We start from the raw sequence: 23,401 nt of genomic DNA on the forward strand, positions 1-23,401 counted from the left end.
ACTATTAAAAACACAGGCTTAAATCAGTCATTTGCCACGCTAGAAAGCAGGGCTGTCACCTTCTTTTTCATCAAGACGTGTAGGTGAGTGAAAGACAAACATAATGATGGATTTATGTGGTGCATTGCAATTTTACTCTATTTAAGCCAAACATCTGAATAGCCTAACAAATATCTTGCCCTCCTGAATGCTACTTCAAAATCCAAGAGCATATCCATCAAGGCAATTACGTACACCAAAAATAGCTGTACGTTGAATAACAGAGATCACAAAACACAGCAACATGGTTTCGTAACCGTCTTGAAGCTCTGATCAGTGTGTCTGGGCATCAGAGCCTGTAAGCATGGATTCCAGGAAAACTGCAAAAAATCACTGTACCACTGGCTTCAACCCAGACCCCTGACTGTAAACGCACCTCCACTGTGTAGTCAGGAGATCCGTAAAAAAGCCCTGGCCACATCTGGAGCAAATTCTCTCTGCCTGATGTCTCAACCATCCACAAGCCAGGTCAGCACAGTGCAGAACCTGAGCTGGGGAAAGCCAACATCCCTTGTGCCTCAGCTCCCTTTTTGTTCCCATTTCGCAGAAGGATTATGATGATGAAGAAAGTTATGCATCAAAATAGAAACAATTGTACTTGATAGTTGGGGAGATGGGTAGGTCTGTGGAAAATCAGTAGTTATTCTGCAGTGAAGAATGGGTGAAGAAAAAAGAAACAAATGCACTAAAAAGGATGGAGTAAAGTACCTTTAAAAAAAAAAAAAAACACATTCAACAGCTATCATAGTTATTGCTACTCTAAATGTAGGTTAAAAATTGAGAAGTATGGACAAGTTGCTCACTTTTAATGGACAGGCACTGAAAATTACACAAATAGTTGTGTCATTTGTTGTGTCATGGTAAAGAAAAAATCCATCTGTTTCACTTAGACTCTGAAAGCAGCTGACTTCCACTCTGCAGTATACAAGCATGCAAATTCCCCAAGAGCTAATCGATCAGTAGTACAAGAAACAAAAGGAAAACCGTTGACTCTGCTGCGATATGGTAAAGGCCTGTGCTCACCTCAGATCAATTGTGTGGGTTTCTTGGGGCAGGGGGACAAGTGTGCTGGCAGGTAAGGACCTGGAGTCTGGACAAGCTGCATGCTGCACACACTCCAGAGCATGCCTACACCAGGACCCCAATCCTTAAACATCTCCAAAAGGCCAGTAAGGTAATTTCTTTGAGCACTCACCACTGGGCAACTCACACATGTCCTTGTATGTCTGGAACCCAAAAGCACTAAGTGTTTGCCTTTAGTCAGGCTGTGCCAGTGTGCACCTTAATTTAAGCCTCAGTAACTAAGAGAAGAGATGTTAACGTACAGAATAGTCATTGCCAGAAAAATACACTGCCCATTTTCTAAAAAAAGGGGTGAGAGGTAGACCAATATGCCTCAGAATTTCCCAGTTCATACTTTTCCCCTAATTACCAACTCAATGAGTGCCCCTTTGTTTTTCAGGTCACTCCCCAGTTATATATTACATGTTTCTTTCGTTCCGCAACCTTTAATTCTTTTTCAGTGTTGCAGAATTAACTGGGCAGGGTTCTTAATCTTGTCTCTACAAAGAGCTTGTTGTAATTGCAATGAATGCTTTCATTTTGCTGGTGTCTGAAATACGATTTGCAGGGGAAGGAGGGGTATGAGTTGATGCTAGTCCCATCATTAATGACATTCTTGCAGGGATTGTACTGGTGGGAGTAAAAACCCCAAAGCTTTTATATAATAATGAGCATGTGTCTGCACGTGAGCTACTCCTTTAAGAAGCCTTGGGCTAGTGGAAGAAGAGGGATCCAGGGAAAAAGCAGCCCCACAGCTATAACAGAGGGCAGAGGTTAAATCTATTGGCATTTTTATCTCAAGTATGGTCACTGCATACCCTCTCCCTGAAGGCTTCACTGAACTAGAAGTGTTTGCCATCGGCACTGCCCTACTGGTAGAAGGTAAGCTTGGTTTAGGACCTCAGCTAAAAAAAAAGATTTTTGCCTCTGTTATTCCTGTTGTGGCGGCAGTGGGGGGGAATTGAAGTAAGCAGCAGCGATTGTGGTATGCTGACCGAGACCTTTGGTGGTTACTGCGGCTACAGCACCAGTTCCTCTGGTAGGCTGCAAACTGTTGGCAATGAAGATCTGCTCTGCATACAGAGCTGCCCTGTGGCAGGGAAGAACTTGCTACTTAGCTTTCTTATCAAGAATTTGGATGTGAGAATTTGCTGACAACTTTTAAAGGCAATTTCAGCTTCCTCAGGGAAGGATGTTGAAATGACTGATGATCCTTCAATAAAACCGGGCTGCTTGTTTTGTTGGTTGTGATGGCCATTTTATAATCAAAGATGATAGATCCAAAATAGCTTGTTAACAGTTAGCATACATCCAAATTGCATTGCTAGCACTGAAATTAATGGCTGCTGGGTAAAAGTAACAAACAGAAGTACAGGCGCATGAGGTTCAAAAGCTTTCACAGCATTAAGAAATAAAATTTGAGGTAAGAGACAGTATTCATTTAATTTAGCCAGCACAGGCTTTTTTTTAATAAGTGCCACTTCGTTGTGAGACAAACAAAATTGGGAATTTGTATGTACTGCAGCTAGGGAAGGACACGCTTGTAGCCGGGAATACATTGGTGTCAGTCACTGATCTCCGTTCTGAGCTGCATCCCAGTTGGGGCCTGGGCCCCATCCCTGTATCCCTGCGCTGCCCAGGTGGGGTGCAGGGATCGTGGGGCTGAACAGCAGAGGAGGGGGAGCAAGAAGCACTAGCAGAATGGGATAAACGCTCACCAGCTCACCCCGTGGATGTGGAGCATGGGAGAAGGAAGGATGCTCGCCCTCTCCTTGCAGGCGAGCTCAGCTGGGACACAGCATCACATCTGCCTGCAAAGGAAACCTGGAAAAGCTGTGCCAGAAACTCTTCCTTAGAAGAGGGAGAGAGAAGAAAAAGCTTCTACTCCTGGCCCAGGGGCCAGCTGCTGCCTAAACAGAGAGCTCAGGGCTAAACCTGGCCAACAGCCATCAAGCCATCTGCAGGGCCTGGCGGTTCCCAGTGTGAACTTGCCCTTCATTACTGAGGACTGGGAAGCAGCAGGGCAAGCACTCTGGCATGTGCTGGTGGAGGCTTACAGCTGGGCTCCTGCTGGGGAACAGCTGGTGCTGGTCCCACAGCCCTGCCGGCCCTCACCTGCCCACCCACAGGCCGGAGACCCGCACTCGTTGAAGCCCAAGCACAGTTACCTGCTGGCAACCTTCACTTACAGCTAGGAATGGCCTAGCACATTTACATTTTACTAAGCAAAAGGGGCAATCTGACTGCTCAATATTTTCTGTAGGGTTTTAGGCTGAACATGCCCAGTGGATTGCCAGTAATACTTTATCTTTGCCATCTGACTTACAAGATCAAACCAGATAATTAAAGATTAATTCACCTTCTCAGAGACTCTGAGAGAAAAGCAATGAAGATTTTTTATTTTTTTCCTGCAGCTTGTAAGTGCAGTTTGCAAAAAAGTGCTGGGGAAGAGGAAAACTTTGCATTCACTTCTACTAACTGTAAAAGTGTCAAGCTTTGGCTGTTTTAAAATTAAAACTCAAAGCTATAAGTTAGTAAGTTCTCTATTTGTACACTCCTGCTAGCCTTTAAGACAGCAGAGTGGGCTGAGGCCTGGAACTTCCAAAAGAGGGGAAAAGAGAGAAAAAATGAACATAGTAATAACTCTTCAGTTTTACTCTAAATATGGCCACAACATACCTCTCCTAAAGGCTTGACAGCACTGGGGAGAGTTGGCAGCAGTTTTACCCTGCAGGTGGGAGGTAAGCTGGCAGGGAAGGGATGAGAACAGCTGACCTCAAATGGCTCCAAATATTTCTCCTGGAAATATTTTGTTATCTGTTGTGTAATGAAAGACACACATCAGCTGTTACTATGGTTATGCCATCAGCCATTAACGTAATTAAAGTAGGAGCAGAATTTCTGACTATACAAAATTATCCATCTTATGTAACTACAGAATTAAGACAATGAGCGCAAGTAACAACAGTGCTTTACAGAATTAGGGGATATGGATTTTTTCTGCTCTACATCATTTCTCCTTCCAAGAAGATCACAAAGAAAAAGACATACTGCCTGTCATCTAACTGAGACTTAGAGATGGGCTGTTGAGTCAGAGCCTCATCAGAGCCATAATAATTCAGGTCATCTTGAAAAGGACATCAAAGGACAAAGCTTGAGTTTAAAGCAGTGAAGGATGGGGTACAGGGTGGCACAGCTCTGAGTGAATAGCTGGGGTTGCTTGAATGCTCCTCTCTGACAAGTAACATTAACTTAGCTTTTTAAAATCTATCAGGGACTGCTTTCATAATTAGATTATTCCTTTCCTTTCCATGTATAGTCTATTGACGAAGGGCAGTAATAAGATTGAGCTGGTGTGATTCAAGCTCTGTCTAGGTTAACCTTAGGCAGAAGCCCAAAGGGAGGCAGGCTGACTGTAAGATGGCTGAGGGGTTTCTATGCTTAAACACAAAAGCGTGTTACAACCGATATTAAACACGACCCATTTCTCTCCCATAAACAGGCCCGCAGACATGTACGCCGGCAGCGTGTGCTGGCTGTGGGCCCCCCTGAAGCTGCCTCTGCAGCTCCCTCACTCTGACCCACAGGTCCCTGAATGGAGCCTGGCAATCAGGTTTCTCCATTAAAACAAAATGCAGAATTACAAATAAAATTAAACCATTTCTGCTCTGCATGAGTGGACACATCCCCGACGCAGTTTGAAGCATTGGTTTCAGCTGGCACCTATGAATGCTCTCCTGAAAGTCTTTGTAACTTGTGTGCAGACTGTGGGCACTACAGCTATATTTCCTGTGCATGTGTTCACAGTAATTATTGTTCTCATTAAAGAAAACAGCAGCAGCATTGTAGTTATTTTCCATTTCCAGTTGAATCACGCCAAACACTTCTGTTTTTCAGCCCTGCTTGGTTTCTGTCTGAATGGGTTGACAATTATTTCATTCCGAAAAATCAAAGAGCTCCGAACACCCAGCAATCTGCTGGTTCTCAGCATTGCACTGGCTGACTGCGGGATCTGCATCAATGCATTCATCGCTGCCTTTTCCAGCTTCCTAAGGTATGTATTTATTTATTTATTTTCCTAAAGGATGCTCAGAAGAACCACATAAAAGTTTGCAGCTCAAGTTCTGGATGGTCAAATCAATCAAATGAGTCTCTAGCATAGCACATAACCAGCCTTCTCATTACCTCAATCCTAAACAGCAAAATGAAACTCCATTTGCTGCTGGGCAAGTCAAAAAGCAGACTTTACCACTGACTGATTATAGAAACCATTTAACCAGAGAGCTTTACCAGTAGTTACAATAGAAAGTAGTTGACTAATGCAATAGTTGTACATTTACATGACTAAACCTCCAGACTGACCCCAAATTTATCTGCAAGCCTTTCAGGTTTTTTTAATGAACTTTCCCATTAAGGCTCTTATTTTAGAAGTTTGTGGAAAACGAAAAGGCAGATCTGTGTGCAGGGAGTTCAATTCAGTTATGACACATTCTATTTTCCACATTTTCTCACGTCAGTCATTTAATTAGAGGGCAGAACCAATATCAAGCATTTCAGTGTGTAATTACAACAAACAAATCATAAGCAAACCGTATTAGAAACATACACCCTATAAACCAGCTGATGAATAATTCCACTTAACTAGCATGTTTTTAAACTCTGGAAATATCTTTAATAGAGAACACAAAAACATTTCAAGAATTGTGACAATTTACTTGTCTTTTAATGGATATAAAAACATTTTTGCAAATTAACATGTCAACTTCAGTGAGTGAGAGAAGCATTAACATGCTTCAGTGAGGCCTTATTCAAAGCTGGTTTACCTTGGGTATAGCTCGTTCTCCTTTCAGGCACTTAAGTCACACTGAAGTCAGTGAAGATGCCTTTCCTGAACTGAAGCTGAAAAGCTGAGGTCAATACATCAAAACGAGCTTGGTTTTAACCCTTGCAGGCCCTTTTTCAAAAAAAGTGGGAGCAGAAGTTTCCCAGTCTCCAAAGAAGTCAGCTATCTCCTTTTCAAAGAGACTTGCAGAGGTAATCTCCAAATGAATTATGCTGGTGTTGTATAAATACATGAGAACGGAGATTGCTGAAGATTTCCAACTCACAGACAGCTTTATAAGCATAAGAGTCAGGTTAGATGAAGACAGAGAAAAAAAAGCCATGAGTGACCAGGATATTGAAAGTATACGTCAGCAGATGCCTGCTATGTGAGACCACCTTGTGTTTCTTCTCATTCTATGTCTGCAAAAATATTTGGAGGCCTCAGACTTGGTATCTGGAGTGGTTTTAATTGTTGTGAGCTTTTGTTCTGTGTCGAGCGGTGAGCACTTACCTTCACATGTTGACCAATTTGCTACTCCCACTGGGGACAAATTTTGCAGATATGGATAACTGGATAAAATGTAGCTTTCAAATTTAAAACAAATAGCTTTCCAACACATAAATGCAGGGTTATAGTTTCTTCTCCACATTCAGAGTAAAAATAGCTGTGGTAGTATATCAGGCACTGCAGAAAGATAAATACTGGCAGACACCTAAAACTGACTTCAGTAACGTCCTTCACAAAGTTTCTCAGACTTGGAAAGCATGTGTGGAAAGCATGCTCTCCATTAACACAATTTCCAAACATGCTTTTGTTCATTTCTGTAATTTTCTTAACAGGCTGCTTGTTTGTTGACAGGTACTGGCCCTACGGCTCTGACGGCTGTCAAATTCATGGATTCCAGGGCTTCTTGACAGCACTAGCCAGTATTAGCTCCAGTGCTGCAGTCGCCTGGGACCGGTATCATCATTACTGTACAAGTAAGGGTTATCATTTACCTAGCATCTTTACCCACATCATGTTAGACAGCAGCTTGTTTCGATTTTAGAGAATCCGATCAAGCACATATTTATTTTCTGTGTATTTTATATGTTTAAATTTGCTCTCTCTAGCATCTAAGATAAATAAACCCTCTCTCCAAGGGATCCATTCCCATACACGGGGCACTAACCAACCACCTTCAGGAGATACTTGCTCTTCTAGATCACATCCAAGTCCTGCCCCTCTTGCCATGCTTTCGCCTTCTCCATAAGAAATCATTAGGGTATCCTAAACAAAATCCAACACCTCACATTGAAGAAAAATCTATGCACCTTGGGCTTCCATCCAACATCCTGCTGCATACCAGCCAGAGCTTCATGCCCACACAGAGGTTACTAATCACAGATAAATTCGGTGTAACCACAGAGCTGCCCCTGCAGATTCAGCAGCTGGAACAGAGCCCACAGCGAAGCACTTCTGCAGAGGAACGAAGGGGCACACAGAGCACAGTAGCCCCACTGAGCAACACACAGGCACTTTGGGACACAAGCTTCTTTTTGGGGCTTTGCTACATTCCAGGCCCCCTTGCAGACGCTGAAACTCAGTACATCCGATCGTAAGCAAAGAATAAATTATCTGCAAATTTCAATAAAAGTGGCAGAGATATTTTTAAGTACTGGTAACAGGAGGAAGATGTTATTTTTCTTCTCTTAGTGAAGGATGTTTTTTGTTTTCCTTAATTCAGTTGCTAACTAGCTCTGACACCCTAGCTGGAGCTAATGGAAATCTAATATTACACAGCGAGACTGACACAGGAAAATAAATTTGCCTTTTTTTGTGGACTTATGAAAACATCATTTTGAGTTAGGTGAGAGATAGGGATTTACAGGAATGTCAAATATATGGATTTATGGAGATAGATAGGCACTGTCTTGTGTCACAGAACTATCTCCCAACTGTGGCAGTATTGGATTTGTGCTTTTATGTAACATGAGTGGAAATTTCTGCTGAATTAGGGTGCTGAGCTGCAATTGGCAGCTTTCACATTTTCTGCTACTTCTTGACCCTTTCCAGAGGAGTGAGAAGCCTGGAGCACCCCACCTGATCACACCATTCCCAAAACCATTGTGTTCCTTTGGCAATGCTGAAACACAAATGCAGTTCTCCTTTTCTTGTGATAATATGTAATTTTCTTGTGATAATGCACAAGATGCTTCATAGAATATTTCCTAAATAAAAGTGTAAAAGTTGGCCTGGAAATAAGCTGCTGAGCTGCAGTACTTCAATACCATCCACCTTTAGTATTCATGCAGCCTTTAAAGCATGGTCTCCATACCTGATTAAAGCAGTGAGTGGTAAAACACACCCAGAACTCACAGCAAACGTGTTTTATCTGATAATCGCAGAGAGCAGAGAAGTTGCCAACTTCTTGTTCTGCAGTTTTTGTCAAGAATTCAGCTCAGGCAAGAAAATGGCTTTTTTTCATGTCCAGACAAAGGCCCCAAATAATGCAGCCTGTAAGCTACATCCATACCGACACTCTTTGGACACTGAAATATGTTTGGAGCTAGAAGAGTAGCATCTGTATTGTATAAGAGAGCGAGCCTGAAAAATAAGCATGTCTTTGGAAAGACATTTTACTCTCTGCAACACTGACTTTAATGTTTTTGTGTCACGCGCTCCTCCAGCCAAAAGCATAGTACATTAAGAGCACAGGCAGACACATCCTGAGGGCACAAACTTCTTCACTTTGCTCAAATTGTTATTTACTGCAGACCAAACATAGCTGCTATTACTGAACGATTTGAACAAAAAAGGCAAAACAAGAACAGGTGGTTTCAAATCTCATGCTCTGTGGCTATTCCAGTAAATCCATCCAGTTCCCAGTTTCAACCGGCACATGCTGATTGTGAGAAAGATAAAATCACATTGCATAGATCTGATATACCAAGCCTGCAGGCTATACCATGTTCTCGATCCATACACGAAACTCTTGTTGACACTGGTGTGAGCAGCATGCCTGTACAGAAGACACAAAACCTCTTTTCCAGAAAAAAAAAAGCTATCAACCTTTTATCTTCATTCTGGGAACTGTTTCTCTTCTCACACTCACTTACATCATCCCTAATGTTTTTATTATGTCCTAAGAGTTTCCAATAAAACCTCTGTTGTGGCATTCCTCAGCCTGACACTCAATTATCAAAAATCCATATTTCTGAGGAAGAATGAGCTGGTGAGAATGTGAGAGATTACTATGATGATGAGAAAAAATAATTGGACTTTTCAGCCATTCTGTATTCTAATAACATAAATCTGCTCACCAATGTCCAGAAATTTAACCAAGTTTTTTAATTTGGAAGTTGGTACGATTTGGTACATTAATTTGGAAGTCAGTGACAGACTATGGGGTCTATTGATAACCACACACTCATTCATCAGAAACCAGGTTGGTATTGATTGCAACATGGAAGAAAACAGCATGACCATCAGATACGACAGAGAAGTTAGAGTTTCAAGGTATTTGGAAATGTCCTCCCTCCTCCTAGGCAACAATGCTGGGGAACTCTCTTTTCATCCCCTAAATGTGGCTTTGGTTTAAAATGGCTATTTATTAAGTTGAAATATGAGATACATATAACATATTAAGAAATCTTATTTGAATATCCAACCAGTAAAGAGAAAACAGCTAAAAATCGGATGTAATCCCATTTTGGTTCTCTCACGTCAAAGTATGTTCAGAACCAGAACAGCAGCATCTGCATTTTATAAGACAGGTAGCCTGAAAGCAGGCCCCTTCTTTTTCCAAGTTACTGGTCAAACAAGTAATTTTCTTCTAAAGGACTATGAGATACTACTTTCACAGCAAAGAGTAGAGGACTACAAAAATCTCTGAAGATTTAATTAATGTAGGCAATTAAAGGGGAAACATCAGGGCAGTCTGAAGAGTTTGAACTTCAGTCATGTCTCTGGTGAAGCCATTTCAGTCCGGCACAGAGTTTGGTGAGAGGGCAGCAGCCGAGTCAGCAGGTTGGAGGGGGTGGGAAGGATCCCAGGCAATTTCTTCCTTTCATTACCACTGCAAATGGTTGCAGTTTTAAAAGGAAATTTAAAAAAAAAAAAAAATCTTGACAACTTTACATTTGCAATTTAGAATTAGGGGGAAATTGAAAAATTGAAGTGATTTAAGTCAGTACTTTTTTCACTATTACAAAAGAAAAGACAAACAAGAGGGATTTTGCAGCAGCATGCAATTACAAGAAGTAGGATTGCAGCAGGCTTTTATCTAATTCTTAACATCCAGAGAAATCTAGGTTGTGATATCAAGTATTCAAAGATTAGCAAACCGCCATTTGCTTCAATTGCAGCTGTCAGCTATGTTGGATTAGGAGCAAGCCCTTCCCTCCTGTCACACTTGCTGCAGCCACCCTGTCACACTTTCTTCGTCTAGACTTGCACCTGCATCAGTTTTGCCAGACAAAATGCCAGTGTTTATACAGGTCTTGCATTTTCACTGAAGCAGGAGATAACTGCCAAGATAGCTTTATAGTCAGGGAGAATCACAGTCAAAAAAAAAAAAAAAGTAAAAAAAATCCCTTTACTGGGTTATTTTAAAGAGCTTTTTCTAATAATATGCACAAAAGAAGCCATTATGCAGTGCTGCTTTCTTATTCCTACAAAAACTGAATACTTGTGAGCAACAGTCCCTGGCGCTTTTTGCAGTGTAGACAAAGCAGGTACCAACATCTCTCATTTATGACTGATAAATCTTTTCCTTCTAAGACTGTTTCAGATATTTTTGTCTTTGAGAAATTTCCCTGATTTTAAGTGATACATGCCATGTTTGAAGTCTGGCACAAGCTGGATTGTTCTGGAATATTTCAGCTATTATAATGGAATCATTTGCAAGAACAAAGAAAAGGTTTTTCCCCTCCATCTTAGAAAATCCTGTTGACCTTTTGTTTGAGAAATTCCTTTTGAACATCAGTCTGAAATCTAGTTGAAAGGTAGCCCCTGTGTCAGAGATGTATTTTTTGCTCTTTCTGTGAAAATCAGCTTAATGTTTGGCCAATTTATAAATCTTCCAAAAATCTAAATTCATAAATGTCCCCACAGACTACAGATGGAGAAATAGTTCATGATTACATCACTAAAGACTGGGCAGAATACTCAAAAGTATTAAGGTCCGACGCTCAATCTAGCACTTTCTAAAATTTAAGCTTTTACCATTACAATTTTAGTAATCCTTTAACAATTTTGTTTTGTTTATAAGAGCACTTTCTGTTCCAAAGCAATCTTACAGAAGACATTTTAAACCCCCTGTTAATATTTCTCTGCATGGAAAAGAGAAACTTCCCTCTTGCTTTTCAAGGAGAGAAAGCCAAAGCACAAGAGCAATTAGACATAATGGGACCAGACTGCTAGCACTGAGCCCTAATTAAGAATTATATCTTTAAGCATATGCTGAACTCCATATATACACATTTAACTGAATTAGGACCTACATGCCTATTATGCTAAATTTTATCAGGCCACAAAAGGCATTTAAGGTAAAGCAATGGCTTGCGCTGTACAAGAGCAACCAGACTGCTCTCGACGTGCTCTCTTGCTGCCGGCCCTCTCAAAGGAGGAGATTTTTGCCATGTTAACTGAGTGCAGTAATTTCACCGTTCTTGCTCTGAAAGTATTTTTCATGAGCTCCCAAGCAAAGCAGACTCCAAAAAACTAAAACAATATTGAGGTTGTTTAATTGTATGTCCACACAGTTTTAGCTATCAAGACTGGGCACAGCCAGCCAGAGTATGGGTATTTTAAAACATAGAAAAAAAATAAACACAGAAATCTTCTTTAAAGCCCCTCTTGATATAAAATGTTTAAAAGACATTTCAGAAAGAGAAGTCACAACTTTCTTGTTGCCAACATGCATCCTGGCTGGGGGCACTTGGGGCCAGAGGAAAGACGTGGCACCCAGAGACTGGGCACCATAACCAAGGCCAGAGGTGGCAGGAGCCGGTGGAGCAAGAGCTTCCCCTGCGTTTCTGTGCAAGGTGGCAGCAGGGAAGGTGAAATTTCTACCAGGTACCCAGCACATGCATGCGTGCAGCAGGATCATTCGCCCTCCAGCGGTATAAACACCCCCAACCTGTCTCGAGTGCACCACCACCACTGGCCAAGCAGCTGAGGGCAAATTTTGTCAGTGCAAAGATCTTTTCCTTAAAACCAGAGATCCTCAAGGTCCTGGCATGTGGTTAGAGCCCAGAGACACTACAATGCCTCAGTCAGGGCCCATCATATTTTGAGACCTTTGTGATAGTCCATGAAATGAAAGGATGGGATGCAGAGACAGCAAAGTTTCTGCTGCAAGATACAATGAAAAATAATTGCTATTAACTATTTTATAGGACTCCTTGAGGAAAAAAAAATAATAATAATGTTGTGTAGTTGGTTTTTAAAGACCACCAAGAAGGCTTACCATTTACAAAACTGTATTCCCAAAACAATAAAGCTACATTTGCAATGAGCTTGGTTTAAAAGAAACATGTTTTAGACCCAGGTTTCACTTTAGCTGCTCTTGATAATACCTTTAAGAAAGTTGCTAGAATGCGTAAAGCACAAAACAAACCTGACAGCTTATGTAATAAGCTGCATCCTGATTGAATTTCTAGTTACAACTGCGTAAAGCCAAGCTACAAGAACGATTATGTAGAACACAAATGGAAATGGAACTTTAGATCAGTTACAACACTAACATGTTTGTTTAAATATACACCTAAGAAGGATGCAGTTCTGAATGAATGCCACATAATGCTACATTGCTTCTTTGGACTGGGAGGTTAAGAATAATTACAAGTTTTTCAAAAGTTTGACTCAAATTTCTAGCCCCCTAAATCAGAAGCTGTTCCTTTTTTAAATGGATGTGATCTGTAATCACATTATGTCAATATTACAAACCATGATTTGAGCCTTTACAGCCAAAGCATATCTTCTACGTAGGAATCAAAAGACAGGTATCAATTGTTATTAATCATCAAACTTAATTTTAAAAAATGCTTAAATGACTAAAAACATCAATAGATTTTTACTAACTACCGTATCAAAACAAAGTATTTAATAAAAAGGATTTTATTTTTTTCCTTCATATTTAAACTGCAACATGTACACCTTTCTTTCCCAGAACTAATTTTGGAACACTTGCACCAATTTTTCCAAGCTGATCTTTAATGCCATTCAAACCCCCCTCTTTTCCCTCAAGAACCTCTGGAGTTTATAAGCAGGTTATAAGACCCACTTATACGAGTAAGGACATAGGTAGAATCGCCATTCCTATAAAGGGGCATTTTCACTAAGACACCTACTTTATCTTCCTTCCTTAAAATAAGCAAGGAGGGTACAACCCAAAATAGCTGCTGTAGGGTTTGCAGTCCTTCCTGGGGCTGCTGCCTTATGGGGATCACCAGCCTTAAGCACATGCCCCTCACCCACGTCAGCCACGTCCGATCAGGTGGCAGGGCTGATCCCCTGCTTCCGCCTCACCTCCAGGCCCTCACCTTCCCAAGAAAGGTCAGAACTGGTCTGAATCTTCCTGGCCTGCTGGCGTGATGCTGCTGTCAAGGACAGAGGAGAAGATTGCTCCCCAGCCTCAGTGAAAATTGCATCATTACTTCTCTCTAATGGGAAACTTGATTAGAAAGGAGTAGTGGGCAAAGTCACTGTGCTCCTTGCTGGTACAGCTGGCGTCACAGGCAATTCAGCCCAGGCACGATGATGGACATCAGCCTCGATAACAAAATTATCCGGGCCTTTCCGCATGCAGGCAGCGTGGCTAACAAAATGTCCTGCAGCAGCAGGGAAGCCTGCCTGCCTCCTCCATGAAGAAATACTTCCTGTGTCCAAAGCTTCCAATCTTTCATTTCATTCATTGACCTATTCCAGTGGTATTTTATAGAACTAGACAAGATGGGCACAACTGTTCATTTTTATTATAAAATTAGAAAAAAAATTACTGATGCTGAGCTTCTCATTTCCTGTTCCAGGCTAAGCAATGATCTTAAGGGCAAAGTAATTTCACCAGCAGTATTTTTAGAACAGGATCTCTTGTCAGGTTGAGCATGTACATTCACATATAGATCGACAAGCAGTGTTTTTAGAACAGAGTACATTTAATATCCCAGAGGCTGGGACTCTGCCCTGGCCGCACAGAGCCGGACAGCTTCGCCTGGTGCCTTTGTGCCAGGCATGCAGAGCCCTTTTCAGAGCCCTTTTCTCTCCCACAGGAAGCAAGCTGCAGTGGAGCACAGCCATCTCCATGATGGTGTTCGCCTGGCTCTTTGCTGCCTTCTGGTCCATCATGCCCTTGCTGGGGTGGGGGGAGTATGACTACGAGCCCCTCCGGACCTGCTGCACGCTGGACTACAGCAAAGGGGACAGGTGAGGGCTGGGGCCGGGCCCCCAAGGGGTGGTCTCAGCAGCACAGCAGAGCCCAGCTGCCACCCAGTGCCGTGCCGGGACAAGGTGGGCACAACCTGAAGCTGCCTCCTCTCACATGGCATCACACAGGGATGGCCAAAGGCAGCTTCTTCCGTGGGAGAAGCCGGCACTCAGTTTGTTGCTACTCCCTTGCTCCTCAGTCATCTATAACCTGCACCTTTGGGGGTTTAGGACTTGCAGCTCCTCGTGGCTGTTTTTATGAAGTCCAGCCCTGATGTCTGAGGACGGATTCTTGGGTTTGGAAATCGAGCACCTGTTGTGACTTTCTGCAATGCTGTCCATCCCACGCACAACAGCATGGCACACCTTCAGCAAATGCTGAATCTAAAGTGTGTTTACAGAATTGGTTTTGGCAATTTTAAAAATAAGTAAATGAATAAGTAAACAAAGTTTATGGAGATGCATTAGGGAGGAATTAACAAACTTTTTCTCTTCCCTTCTAACCCTCTCCAGAAACTATATCACATTCCTTTGTGCTCTGTCCATTTTCAATTTCATAATCCCGGGCTTCATCATGCTGACAGCCTATCAGTCGATTCACCAGAAGTTCAAGAAAACTGGTCATCATAAGGTAAGAAAGCTTCCTCAGCCTGCCTTGCTAAAATAGAACTGCACCCACAGAATCGTCTAGGTTGGAAGAGACCTCCAAGATCACCTAGTCCAACCTCTGACCTAACACTAACAAGTCCTCCACTAAACCAGATCACTAAGCTCTACATCTAAACGTCTCTTAAAGACCTCCAGGGATGGTGACTCAACCACTTCCCTGGGCAGCCCATTCCAATGCCTAACAACCCTTTCAGTAAAGAAGTTCTCCCTAATACCCAACTTAAACCTCCCCTGGCACAACTTTAGCCCATTCCCCCTTGTCCTGTCACCAGGCATGTGGGAGAATAGATCAACCCTACCTCGCTACAGCCTCCTTTAAGGTACCTGTGGAGTGCGATAAGGTCACCCCTGAGCCTCCTCTTCTCCAGGCTGAACAAGCCCAGCTCCCTCAGCCGCTCCTCTTAAGACTTGTTCTCCAGACCCCTCACCAGCTTCGTCACCCTTCTCTGGACTCTCTCGAGCACGTCCATGTCCTTCTTGTAGCGAGGGGCCCAAAACTGAACACAGGACTCGAGGTGCGGCCTCACCAGAGCCGAGTACAGGGGGACAATCACTTCCCTAGACCTGCTAGCCACGCTGCTTCTTATACAAGCCAGGATGCTGTTGGCCTTCTTGGCCACCTGAGCACACTGCTGGCTCATATTCAGCTGCCTATCAACCAGTACTCCCAGGTCCTTCTCTGCCAGGCAGCTTTCCAACCACTCATCTCCCAGCCTGTAGCGCTGCTTGGGGTTGTTACGCCCCAGGTGCAGGACCCGGCACTTGGCCTTGTTGAACTTCATACCGTTGACCTCAGCCCATAGGTCCAGCCTATCCAGATCCTCCTGCAGAGCCTTCCTTCCCTTGAGCAGATCGACACACGCACCTAACTTGGTGTCATCTGCAAACTTACTGAGGGTGCACTCGATCCCCTCATCCAGGTCATCGATAAAGATATTAAAGAGGACTGGCCCCAGCACTGAGCCCTGGGGGACTCCACTAGTGACTGGCCTCCAACTGGATTTGGCTCCATTCACCACGACTCTTTGGGCCCGGCCATCCAGCCAGTTTTTAATCCAACAAAGCGTACACCAATCCAAGCCAAGAGCAGCCAGTTTCTCGAGGAGAATGTTGTGGGAAACGGTGTCAAAAGCCTTACTGAAGTCAAGGTAGATCACATCCACAGCCTTCCCCTCATCCACCAAGCACGTCACTTGGTCATAGAAGGAGATCAGGTTCGTCAAGCAGGACCTACCTTTCATAAACCCATGCTGACTGGGCCTGATTGCCTGCTTGCCCTGCAAGTGCCGCGTGATGACACTCAAGATAATCTGCTCCATGAGCTTCCCTGGCACTGAGGTCAAACTGACAGGCCTATAGTTCCCCGGGTCTACCCTCCGGCCCTTCTTGTAGATGGGCGTCACATTTGCTAGCTACCAGTCGACTGGGACCTCTCCTGATAGCCAGGACTGCCAATAAATGATGGAAAGCGGCTTGGCCAGCTCCTCCGCCAGTTCGCTCAGTACCCTCGGGTGGATCCCATCCGGCCCCATCGACTTGCGTACATCCAAGTGCTGTAGCAGGTCGCCAACCATTTCCTCGTGGATAGCGAGGGCCACATCCTGTTCCCCATCCCCTTCCGCCAGCTCAGGGTACCAGGTATCCAGAGAACAACTGGTCTTGCCGCTAAAGAGTGAGGCAAAGAAGGCATTAAGCACCTCAGCCTTCTCCTCATCTTTTGTAACTAGGTTTCCCCCCGCATCCAGTAAAGGATGGAGATTCTCCTTAGTCCTCCTTTTTGCGCTGATGTATTTGTAAAAATGTTTTTTGTTATCTTTAACGGCAGTAGCCAGATTGAGCTCCAGATGAGCTTTGGCCTTTCTAATTTTGTCCCTGCACAGCCTCGCAACATCCTTATAGTCCTATTGAGTAGCCCGCCCTCTTTTCCAAAGATTATAAACCCTCCTTTTTCTCCTAAGCTCGAGCCACAACTCTCTGCTCAGCCAGGCCGGTCTAGTTCCGCGCCGGCTCGTCTTTGGGCACGTGGGGACAGACCGCTCCTGAGCCATTAAGATTTCCTTCTTGAAGAGTGCCCAGCCTTCCTGGACTCCTTTGCCCTTCAGAACCTCCTTCCAAGGGACTCTGCCAACCAGTGTCCTGAACAGCTCAAAGTCAGCCCTCCGGAAGTCCAAGACAGCGGTTTTACTGGTCCCCTTCCTGACTTCGCCAAGAATAGAGAACTGAACCATTTCGTGGTCACTCTGCCCGAGACAGCTCCCGACCACCACATCTCCCACCAGTCCGTCACTGTTTGTGAACAGAAGGTCTAGCGGGGCACCTCCCCTGGTAGGCTCTCTAACCAGCTGTGTCAGGAAGCTATCTTCCACGCTCTCCAGAAACCTCCTAGACTGCTTTCTCTGGGCTGTGTTGTGCTTCCAGGATATGTCTGGGAAGTTGAAGTCCCCCATGAGAACAAGCGCTGACGATTTCGCAGCTTCTGCCAGCTGCCTGTAGAACTCCTCACCAGTCTCCTCATCCTGGTTTGGTGGTCTATAACAGACCCCCACCAGGATGCTTGCCTTGTTGGCCTTCCCTCTGATCCTAACCCATAGAGATTCAACCTTATCATTCCCAGCCTCAAGTTCCACAACATCTAAACACTCTCTAATATAGAGAGCCACACCACCACCCCTTCTGTGCTGCCTGTCCCTTCTGAAGAGCCTATAGCCAGACATTGCAGCACTCCAGTCATGAGAGTGGTCCCACCACGTTTCCGTGATGGCAACTAAGTCATAGCCTTCCTGCTGCACAATGGCTTCCAGCTCCTCTTGTTTGTTACCCATGCTGCGTGCATTAGTGTAGATGCACTTCAGTTGGGCCATTGCCTTCTTCCCCGGCTTTGCCATTGTTCCCCCTGGTACAGCTCCAACAAGCCTAATTTCAGCCCCGTCCCCCTTCTTTCCTAGTTTAAAGCCCTCTCAATGAGCCCTGCCAGCTCCTGGGCTAGGATCCGTTTTCCCCTTAGAGATAGGGACCCGTCTGCAGTCACCAGGCCGGGTGCCGAGTAAAGCGCCCCATGGTCAAAAAAACCCAAAATTTCTGTGTTGGCACCAGCCTCTGAGCCACGTGTTAATCAGGTGGGCTTTCCGTGTCCTCTCGGTACCCCTCCCTGCCACTGCAGGGATAGACGAAAATACCACCTGTACTCCCGCTCCATCCACTAACCGTCCCAGTCCCCTAACGTCCCGTTTCATAGCCTTCAGGCTTCTCTCTTCAATATCATCACTGCCAGCCTGGACTATCAAAAGACTGGTTCTCACCCAGTAGGGAGAAGGTCCTCAAAAACACAGCTTAGTTCCCAGAGGCTTTGGCTCAGCTCCTTCTGGGCTATCTAACTCCTTAGTAGTACTTTGAGGGGGGGGGGGGGGGGGTAGCACAGTAGGGCATGAGGCCTCCCAGAAAGTTCAAGGAAACCCCATCCTTAGAGATTTCAATATTTGGCTGGACACAACCACATCTCTCCTACCCCAGTGCTGAGAAGAGCCCCCCCTTTGAGGAGGCAGTCGGAGTAGTGACCGCAAGGGTTCCCCTCCATCAACAACAGCCCGGTTCTGTTCACAAAATTAGCATACGGCATACAGAGTACGTGCTAATACCACATCAATATCTATCTAGAGAAACTTTGCTCAGAAAGGATCATTATTTCCACCTTTGCTACAGGCTCTTAGCTTATGGCTGAGGAAGCCATGCAGAAGGAAACACAGATATGCTTTGGGGGGAGAAGGGCCTTCCTAACCGTGCCACGTTTACACTTGGCTGAGGAAATTCATAAATCTTTATGAGCTGGAAACAAAGGAACTGCTCTGGCGTGGCAGGTTTATGGGAATGTAATGTGGTGATTATATGAGTTGTTTCTTTAGGTGCAGTCTGGGGTGCTACGCGTGGCTGATGGGCACAGCCCAACCCCTGCACTTAGTAAGGACTGTCAGTTCTCCATGGGGATGTTATAACAGCAAAGAGACAGGCAGGCAGACTGGTTTGAAGCTGTCTGGGATATACACATGCCCTCTACATATTTCTCCAACAAATGACAGTTTTCATTATTATAAGTTTATTACCTTTTTATGGGTAAGTTTTTGCAATGGTGTGATTTTTCTTATAATAATGCTGCAGTTGTGCAGACTAGTTATGAGGCAGAATAGTTATGATGCAGAAAGTGTAAGGCTGAAAATATCACCTCCCTATTCATCAATATTTGTATGATGCTTAGGAACAGCTGGCCAATAACAGCATGGGTAAGGCCCTAGCATGAAGGGCACAGGAATCCTAATATGACACAGACTCCCTGGCATCCATCTGGTGCACTGTGGCAGTGGCTTCATGTTTATGTGCCTGCAAGACCCTCTAAAAAGTCAACAAAACATCACTCCTTTTTATCTGTTTATCTGTAAATTTACACACTGCCCTCCCCCCCAGCAGCAATAACTGCTTAGCACTACTCTGATTTAACTGACCGACAGTAAGGTGCTTTGTCACCTCGGCCCAGGAATGACTGGCCTCCCCCAGTCCCCACCAGGGGCAGGGTTTTGGGGCTGGCTGCACAGACAGCCCTTGACGCCAGGGGACCTGTACTCACACACCTCCAACGCTGACAGCAAAGCAGCCACGATACCACGTGTCCTGCTGGTGATGCTCTCCTGCTGCTGGACACAAGCCACAGTCTCACAGGGTCTGTCCCATCCACTTGTTGCAGTGTATGGTTGTGAAACAAAAGAATGTGTTGCTCTTGTTTTTCAGTTTAACACCGGTTTACCATTGAAGACGCTGGTCATTTGCTGGGGTCCCTATTGCCTTTTATGCTTCTATGCAGCAGTTGAAAATGTGATGTTCATTTCACCAAAATACCGAATGGTATGTCTCTGCCACCCGAGGGAATTCAAATGGCATTCCTTTCACTTTCTTCTCTCCATTCTCAGGAAGCAATACTAACTTGAGCACTAATAGTTTCACTTGTTAAAACATGTTACAAGTAGATTGTTTGCACAAAGCCTTCTATTAGTCTACCATTTCAAGGCAAAACAACTAAGCACAATGATATAATTGGCATTATAATTAGTGTTTTGATCAAGCTACATTTTAGGAAGTTTTTTTTTTCCTTCAGCAGTCAGAGGACTGTTGCCTATGTTTCTTCATGGTTTGTAGAAACTTTCCATGTTCTTCCCAGAGTCAAGTACCAGCTTAAAATTTTTAGTTTTGGAGAGACCCTTTTTGTTATATAATCCTTCTTTCTCCTAAGGGAAGCTGCAACTGATCATTCTTATGATTATGGCGCTTCTTCCCCCCCCCCCCCCCCCCCCCAAGTATTGACTCTGAGGCTGCCTCTGGGACTCACTAATATCACAATAGACCTTTCAGCTTCCATTCATCAGCCCAGTTTCAGATCACTAAACACATTGCTCTACTTAGGTATTTGGAATCCCACATAAAACATGTTAGCAATACTGGCCCACTTATCCTTCAGAAGGTGTCCATGGCATACGTCTCACTCCTCCTAAGCACACATTGATGTTCACTCTTGGCTGAAACATCCTGGTTTCAGGTGATGCTGGCCTAACTTCTCTCTCCCGGAGACTGTCCTTTCCTGGGGCAACATCCTTCCATTCGGGTTAAGGGGCCCCAAATGACCAAAATTGCTTTTACCTCTCATTCCTCCAGGGGCAGCAAGGTACTGCCATCAGAGAGAGGTATTTGTCTGACAGATGGAAACAGAGCCTGACATGAAATCATCCCATCGGCTCCCCAGTACATTTCCCTGTTAATAAATATCATGTCTCCCAACAGATTCCTGCCGTTATTGCCAAGACGGTGCCAATGGTGGACGCCTTTGTATATGCCCTGGGCAATGAGAACTACAGAGGAGGAATATGGCAGTTCCTCACAGGACAGAAGACTGAGAAAGCAGAGGTTGATAACAAAGCTAAATAACCTGTTACGGCATTAAGCCAAATTAACGCAGGTACATCGGCTGAAAGCAAAATGGTAGAGGAAACTGTGTGCATTCTGATATGTACATGCCAAGGTGGTTCCACATTGGAAATGCCGTGCATTGGCTACAGCAATGGAAGAAAGCCCCATGGATAACTGCCGAAACCATCACGAGCTGCTTGTCAAACAAGCTGCCTTAAGCCTGTGTTGGTTGTCATCGGTCTCATTTTGTATGTCACTGCAAATAAACTGTATGCTGGAAAGCACTTTTTTTTTTCCCTGATAGAACAGCATAAGAGCTCAGCAAATTAACTGAAGTAGGGTATTCATTTATCCAGTGAGGCCTCCCCAAATCAGTCTGTGTAGTTTGTCCATATGGTAATGTCTGGATTACTAAGAGATTAAAGGAGTATCCAGAATTACACCACATCTGTTTAAATAGCTCATCCATGTGAACAGTGCATTTTCAATGTACCCAAAACAGGAGTTCCCAAATTTCCACAATGAATCTGCCATCCTAATTCCATCAAAACACTTCAGTGGATATTTTGCCCCAATAAGGAATATTAGCTTGGCTCCCATTCAGGTGAATTAGTGTGTGACATTCAGCTTAGTCACACACTAAACTCCATCATATTTTGCAGCTGCTGCTTACCAGGACAATCAACAAGCTCACAGTCCATCATTGAAGCATTCATATTTTATCAGACACTGAACAAAAACTAAAGGGAGGTCTGGTCTTAGATTCTGTTCTAAAAATGTCCTAGGAATAAAAATTAACTTCACATCTGCTATTAAATTCCCCTGGGCTCTATATGAGAGCAATCATTGAGTCAGTTGTGACTAAAGAGTCTGAACAATTAAAAAGCCATTTATTTTACAATGATTGGAATTAATATATATTTAAACTATCAAAAATGTGCATCTTAAATGTTTGTATTTGCTCATGTTGCTCACATTGCATACAGGAAGGAAAGCTGTCAGCTGTCATTGCCTGTTACTGCAAGATTTGTCTTAGAACAACCCATTTGCAAAAAATATGTGCATGACAGAATGAGATTGTGTATAAAAAAGCCACACCTAATCAATTCTTACATGGTTCATTTCTGAATACCAACAGTGTAAGAGCTTTTGAAGCTAGCCAAAGAAAAAGCTGATCTGTCCCTGTCATGCTTTCCAACATATTAGATGGAAAAGCAGTTGTGTATGGGTTACAAAAGAGGAGGTGGTGCAATACTGGAAGTTAAAAATAGAAGGGATGTTCCCCTCTTAGCTAAAGATAGGAAATAAATGTCATTTTGTTGCAAGTTACTAGCAGGATCCCCTTCAGAGGTGCATTTTGGTACTTCTGAGGTTCAGTCTTGTCACAAATTACCTGACAGAGCAGAGAATAGTGTTGTGAAAAAAATTATTCGGAATAGTCACATCTTAAGATGCAAGTCTTAGCTGACAGTTTAAGCACACATAATATTAAGCAGATGACAATATTTGCACTGATAAGTGCAAAATAATGTGTACAGGCACAGAAGTTATTTTTAAGCATGTATCTATAGCATCTATAGACAGACTCTGAATCTGTGATTCAGAAAGAAACCATGGGGATGGTTTGGAAAGAGATCTGTGCAGGCCTTGAAATCATCAGTTCACTTGTCACTATGACCCTACTGACAAATCCCAGCAGAACGCTAAGAACTGCCAAAAAGAAATAGGAAACAAAAGAGGATACATCCCCACACCACAGGAAAGCCACTATGCTCAGACTTATTGAATAGGATGCACGGTTTGGGGCATTTTGATTCACAGAGGGTATAGAAAAGCTAGAAAAGTGCCATGGGGATGATCAAACATGAGGAGGAACTTCTACGCAATGGATGAGATGGAGGAGAGGGCTGGCTTAGGAGATGTAGTTGGTGAGGAGCTGACTTCTACCAAAAAATAGAAGAAATGAGATTGTTCACAGATCAGTTATCATATAGATAATCTGACCCTCTCTCACAAAAAAAAATAAAATAAAAAAAGTTTCCGGGAACTGGACACCAAGGCAAAAATCTTCTTCTAGCTCATTCTCAACATTAAAATACCAGCATTAAGGAGAACTGGCTGGCAACCACTAACAAGTGCACCAACAAGTGTGGTATGTTTCTTTCAGGAAAGTATCTGAAAGCAAGCATTGAGAAGCCCAACTCATTTCCAGTTAATAACTCAGTTATCCATATCACAGCCAGCCTTCACCACAACAGCACTGGCCAGGTGCCCTCTGGCCCTGTGGTCACCCAGATCCTGCCAATAAACAACTGCTGCCATCCCGAGAAAACCTGTCACAACAAGGTCCCATAGCTCAAGTATAGTGTGCTGAAGCATACAAAAATCCCATCACGTTTTCACAAACTGGAGAGCCCCAGATGGCTAGAAACAGGATTTATATTATCCTAACCA

General features: G+C 43.8%; 2 protein-coding genes across 3 annotated transcripts in view; one reads left to right on the forward strand and one right to left on the reverse strand.

The window, feature by feature from the left end:
* LRIT1 (leucine rich repeat, Ig-like and transmembrane domains 1) overlaps positions 1-23,401 on the reverse strand; it is a 131,509-nt gene that overhangs the window by 25,589 nt on the left and 82,519 nt on the right. The window lies entirely within an intron of this gene.
* RGR (retinal G protein coupled receptor) lies at positions 1,433-21,394 on the forward strand. The gene is made up of 7 exons (XM_083845348.1): positions 1,433-1,983; positions 4,999-5,155; positions 6,785-6,906; positions 14,179-14,332; positions 14,846-14,963; positions 19,778-19,891; positions 20,822-21,394. Exons 1-7 carry the CDS (start codon positions 1,905-1,907, stop codon positions 20,963-20,965), a joined length of 888 nt encoding a protein of 295 aa, XP_083701474.1. The 5' UTR covers positions 1,433-1,904; the 3' UTR covers positions 20,966-21,394.

This window comes from Anser anser (assembly GCF_964211835.1).
Source record: "Anser anser genome assembly, chromosome: 7".
NCBI lineage: Eukaryota > Metazoa > Chordata > Aves > Anseriformes > Anatidae > Anser > Anser anser.

Excerpts from the sequence above, each read along its gene's own strand:
- RGR (XM_083845348.1), top strand. The coding sequence starts at position 1,905 with ATGGTCACTGCATACCCTCTCCCTGAAGGCTTCACTGAACTAGAAGTG. Across the intron at positions 1,984-4,998 it reads CACTGCCCTACTGGTAGAAG|CCCTGCTTGGTTTCTGTCTG; the intron begins GTAAGCTTGGTT and ends TCTGTTTTTCAG. Across the intron at positions 6,907-14,178 it reads GTATCATCATTACTGTACAA|GAAGCAAGCTGCAGTGGAGC; the intron begins GTAAGGGTTATC and ends TCTCTCCCACAG.